This window comes from Poecilia latipinna, unplaced genomic scaffold (assembly GCF_001443285.1).
Source record: "Poecilia latipinna isolate Pla-1442-1.1 unplaced genomic scaffold, P_latipinna-1.0 Scaffold861, whole genome shotgun sequence".
NCBI classification, from domain to species: Eukaryota; Metazoa; Chordata; class Actinopteri; order Cyprinodontiformes; family Poeciliidae; genus Poecilia; species Poecilia latipinna.
In genome coordinates, this window is record NW_015113477.1 from 201,273 (window position 1) to 206,806 (window position 5,534).

The 5,534-nt window shown below is 40.9% G+C and overlaps 1 protein-coding gene across 2 annotated transcripts in view; it reads right to left on the bottom strand.

Annotated features, from left to right (window-relative positions):
• The window catches only part of LOC106956979 (paxillin-like), a 40,140-nt gene that overhangs the window by 4,881 nt on the left and 29,725 nt on the right, over positions 1-5,534 (bottom strand). Inside the window, exons 7-11 of one of the 2 annotated variants that reach the window (XM_015048133.1) lie at positions 3,448-3,606; positions 2,794-2,967; positions 1,211-1,292; positions 973-1,121; positions 74-136 (exon numbers count right to left, since the gene is read on the bottom strand). In XM_015048133.1, coding sequence (XP_014903619.1) covers positions 74-136; positions 973-1,121; positions 1,211-1,292; positions 2,794-2,967; positions 3,448-3,606 — 627 coding nt within the window. The remainder of the gene's footprint in view (positions 1-73; positions 137-972; positions 1,122-1,210; positions 1,293-2,793; positions 2,968-3,447; positions 3,607-5,534) is intronic. The other variant, XM_015048134.1, reaches the window with a different exon arrangement.

Genomic DNA, 5,534 nt, shown 5'->3' on the forward strand with positions numbered 1-5,534 from the left:
TTTGAAGATTCAAAGGATTATCTGAAAATGTAAACACAGGTGCTTTAAGAACAAACCAGTATTAAAAATGGGCCTCGCAGTACGGCTGGCCGTCGTGGTCGAAGAAGCTGCCGTTTATGAACGGCGTGAAGCACTCCTGGGAAACAAAGTGGATAACTGAGTGCGGTGTGGGGAACTGACAAACTCTTATCTGAACTAGAAATCCAATTGAACCACTGATCTCTGCACTCATGGCACAGTGCTTGGCAAAAGCATATTTACTCCTTAAGTGTTAGTTTTTCCAAGTTAAAACCACAAAGTTCAATATACTTTTTAAAAATTTTATATATCTATCTGAAGTGGAGAGAAACTGGACTCATGCATTATTTTCTATTAACTCACATTTTGCTGGAGTTAAAGAAAATTCAAAATCTAACTTTATACAAGCTGCATAGCATGCTTGTAAAAAAAAGAAAAAAAAGATGGTATTCCCTGGGTCGGCTGACATCACTTTGATCTACGGAAGCCCAGAGAGTGCCTACTGATGAAAGAAAAAAAAATTCAGATTTTGAAAAAATGTAATCTCTACTGATACTAAATTACACTCCGATTATATCTACTTACCTCTTACCTACTTCTGAAGTAAAATTGCTTGACTACATTTTATAGGTGTATCAGATTAAAGGTAGTTGAATACAAATATTTGCCACTCTTCACAATTTTATTTATAAAGAAAAATGCAAAGATCATGCATCATTTTTGTTTGTCCAGTTAAAAATTACTTTATCTTAATCTGTCTCACAGGTTTGTGGTTATAGAATCACAAAATGTAGCAAAGTTCAAGCATTCCTAACAGTCTCACAAAATACTCTAAATCTTGTAAAAAAAACAACAACAACAAAAAAACAAAAACACAATGTCAGATAAAGACAATATTAAAACCATGACATATAATATTAATCTAATATGTTTGGGTTGCAGCCAGTGGCTCACCCTGCAGACGAAGCACTCTGGGTGCCAGAGTGAGTTGAGGGCAGAGATGTAGTTCTCCAAGATGGCCCTGGTGCAACCGCCACATTTAGGAGCAAACATGTCAAAGTAGTCCTTTCTGCAGAACGCCTTTCCATCCTTTTCATGGAAACCTAAGATGAACCAAAGACACAAAGAGCGAAAATTAAAAGCCCCTAAACAAATTAATAACATAACAACAGCCAGTGGGTGTGTCTCCTACCTTCTGGGCCAAAAAAGGATCCACACTGAGCGCAGAAGAAGTGCTCTGGATGCCAGGTCTTGTCCAGAGCTGTCACTACTTTCTGCAAAATCAGAGAAGCAAACGGTCACCTTCTGTCAAGCTCTAAAAAGTTGAAACAAGAGGAAAATTGAATGTGTGAGCATCCCTGTGTGTCATGACAGGAGCAACCATCACTGAGGCCAAGAGAGGGCAGAAAAAGTTCACAAACTAAAACTGGCTGCATGATCCTCAGTCTTAGCTGCATCTTTTAGCAGCTAATGATCGAAGTAGGCACACAATCCACAAAATAGCAAAAAAAAAAAAGGAAAAATCTTTAATGCAAAATTTCTGCAGCAGTCACAATTACTAACTGTACACCAGTGTGTTGCCAGGTTTATTAACAGAGACCTAAAAGTGATTTACAGCATCGCCACCAGGCGGAGCAAGAGAGCATAGTGCACAATTTCTGACCAATTTAACTTGAAATCCGTAACAGTAGAGATTTACTCAAGTGGAAAATCTCTGTACTGTTCTGAGCAAGCAAACAATATTTTTAAATGAGGAAGTTAGGCAGTGCATGAGGATCAGTAAGGAAGCACTGGCACTGACTCATGTCGACCCTCCTGCAGGCTAAAGTCCACCGTCCACTGCCTGCTTCCCTGCAAACGCCTCTAGCACTCTGTGTGTGTGTATGCATGTGTGTGTGTATATGCGCATGTGTGTGTGTGTGTGTGTATGTAAGAGCAGTGACTGGAAAAAGCACCCAAAGGGAGTGTGTCACCGTGAAGATAAGACTGAGTGCTGACAAGTGAGACAAGAGGAACATGCAGTGACACAGACATATGAGTTTGTCTGTCTGTGTCACTGCCAGTAAAGTTTGTGGAAAACTCTGGAAAAAGCTGTGCTCTGCTCACGAATTAGTGGAGGATTGTAAATGAATTACTTCTCACCCAATGAAAGTCCTCTGCGGCCACGCAAGTGCCTTGGAAAAATGTTCATAGCCGTAAAATCTTTTATATCTTGACACATTAAAACCAGAAAGTTTGATGTATTTTTATATGTAGGCGTACATGTTTTTAAACAACAAAAAGTTAAATCTGAAAAGTGCGGCTTGCGTTTGTTTTCACTTCCCCAAAGTAAAAGCAAGTGGGTCTCACGTTCAATGCGACACCCTAAAATAAATCAAAAGTAGCAACCTTTTAGAGGTGACTTAAGTAATAAAATCCACCTCTGAGTTATTTAATAGTTACATCCTGTCCCTGTTAAGCTTAAGCTATTTTGCAAAAATGTGGAAAAAAAAAAAAAAACTAAAGCCCACTCAAATACTGCAATGTTATTGCATTTTAAAGAAATAATTTAGTTCTACAAAACTGATGGAGAATATTTTACATACAAAAGAGAAGTTGAGTGAACTAAATTCAACCAGTACCTCACTAACAGGACAAACAACTTCCATCCATTACTGCTTTTTCCGCTGAGGTCTTAATCCATTAGCTTATGAATAAATAAATATCATTATCTGCCCATCCGCTGCATATGCATGTGCATGAGTGAGTGTACGCTTAGAGAAATGCATTACTAACATCCAGTATGGGTCCATTACAGTAGTGGCATCGCGGCGAGAACAGGTTGTGGTAGTCTTTCTCGCAGTAAGGCAGCCCGTCACGCTCAAAGAAGTTCCTGGAGCCTATCTCTTCCTGGCAGTGGGTACACACAAAGTGCTCCGGGTGCCACGTTCTGCCCATGGCAGTCACCACCTGGCATGGGGGAAGACATGGTGCGTTAAAATGTGATGAGCTCGCTCGGCGAGAGAAAAACCCCGCAGAGCAGCTCAGCAAGAAGCCGTGGGATTACTGCGAGCAGAAGCAGATGTCTATTCAAACGCTAAAAATTCAAAGTAGCAAGTTTTTTTGAGTTTCAGATTAGCCCTTGCAGGTAAAATATATAGTCTACAACCAGAGAAATGACTGATTTAGAAATCAGAATGTAGGTCAAGTGAGAGAGTCCTGAAGAAATGTTTGATCTGGTTTCTAAGTGTCTAGTAAGCCTGTCACAACAACTAGTTTTGCTGGACGATAAATTGTCCCAGTAAGTATTGCTGTTTAGAGAATATTTTCAATTAAAAACAGCAAAATAATACAGCAACATGTGCTAATTATCTGTAGAAATGACAACACTGGTAAACTGCTCATGGCTGGAAATAGCTTGAATAGCAATCAGGAAGATTCTGTCATTACCTGTCCAGCAATCGGTTTCTTGCAGGCACCGCAGACCCCCTTAGCGTTGGTCTGGACGCCGAGTTTGTTGAGGTCAGACTGCAGATTTCCCAGCATGTTGTCCAACTTGTTGGCTGGTTTTGCAGGAGCACTGGATGACTGGATGCCCTGTGACTGGATCTGATACAAATGGGAAATCGAAATTCATTACACATTTAACAAAAAATAAAAAGGAGAAACAGGAAATGTCTCCTTAATTAGGAAGTGCAGATGAATAGCTTTGAGTTCAGCATCCAATATGGCCGCTGTCCATACATAAAGTAGTTAGTTACTCATTAAAGCCAGAGACGTTACGCGTCCTCCAATTTGGGAATATGTTGATTTGAAAACATATAACTACTGTATTACTAATGGTAGCAAATCCCAAATCCCAAAGGTTTCCAACTTGCAACTAGCATTGCTCAACTCTGTGACATCATCCCCCCCCAAAACTAATCATACTTTATGTTTTACTGTTTCTTTTTTTGTTGTTGTTTTTGTGGTAATGTTAAAAGGTCTTGCAGACGATAGTGAGGGGAGTTGAAAGGATTATTCCAGGCCCCGTCCACACGGAGACGATTTTAGGTGCATCAGAAAAAGTTTCTTGTCGTGTGGGCCGAGCACCCAAAGAGAATCAGTGTCTTACAAGACCAGAAACAATCATTTCTGAAACCAGGTTACAGAGAGGATACATTTCAGAAGGCCGTTTTTATGTTTTTGTTGTTTTTGAACAATGACCTTGTAGCTTTATCTCCGACTCCCATATTCACCTCATTCTCACAAATACAAACACAGCAGCATTGTGTTTTTTTTATTTTTTCTTTCTGGTCGTTCTCTGACAGTGCTGCAGCGCCGCCGATTCGACTACGTCATTTTCTGTGGTTCTGCATCCTGTCATGTGGATGCACATTTTTTCTTAATAGTCTCTATATGTAAAGGGCACCAGTCTCCCTACTGTGTAAATTTCATATGATTCAGCTTGTCTCGTGTTTTTATTAGCTTTCAAATCAAACTGGTGAAGACATAGATGACAAACTAGCAAACTGATTTGATGATTATTTTTCCACAGATAAACAGATTGATATCCCTGCTTTTATAGGATTCTAAATGGCAAGATATATTTGGATAAAGCCTAAATTTTCTCTGCAGACTTTTAGGATGACTCTGTATCATCAGCATTGTGTGTGTGTGTATCTGGCTGCTGCAGTGTAAGCACACTCAGACCTTCTCAGATGGAGAGGTTATTGGATCTTTAAGACTCCCACATTCCTCTGGGAAAGAAAATAGCACCTCTGCTCCATGAATGCTATTTTACACAAATGACCTTCTCACCTCTAAAGTCATTAAAAAACATCCTGATTCAGGAGCATCAACTCTAAAGTCACTTGTATTAAATTACTATAACAAATATTCACTAAAGACATCAACAAAAGGCAGAGTGGACTAAACGATAGGTCTTTAACATCAATAAGCCTTTATCTAAACTCATGGGACCTGTTGACTTAAGTCCTACTATAAATGTGGTGGTAACTGTGCTGTCATGTGGCAGATTGGGTTTCGGTTGCACTGCGAGCCTACCATTCCCGAGCGCGGCAGGACACTTAGTGCAATGGGAACTTTGGGGAGCTACAGTCTGCTTCACCCTAAGCTCTTAAATTCTCCTCTGGACTCCAAACACACGGCTCTTGGCGCCGTCGGATGTCGGAATTAGAAGAGGGGCTCAGTCTCTCAACTCGAAGAGTCACGATCCCTTGTAACCTGGACCGGGTGGATTTCTGACAAAGCCTGTGACCTCAGGCCCAAAAACAGAGCCTGACGAATGGTGGGGCAGCCATGAGCAAATACATAAATAAGCAAGTAAAACAATGTAAAATGTAAAGAAAATTGAGAGAGAGAGAGAGAGAGAGAGAGAGAGAGAGTATGAGAGGTGATCCATGCCTGCAACGGTGGGAAGATGGGGTCGTACTCAGTCTGACAACCCACTGATACAAACACCTTGGGTGGCGGGGGTGGTGTGATGGGCTTGGGTGGGGGGCTAGGTGATGGAGGGGGAAGGACGGGGGGAGGTG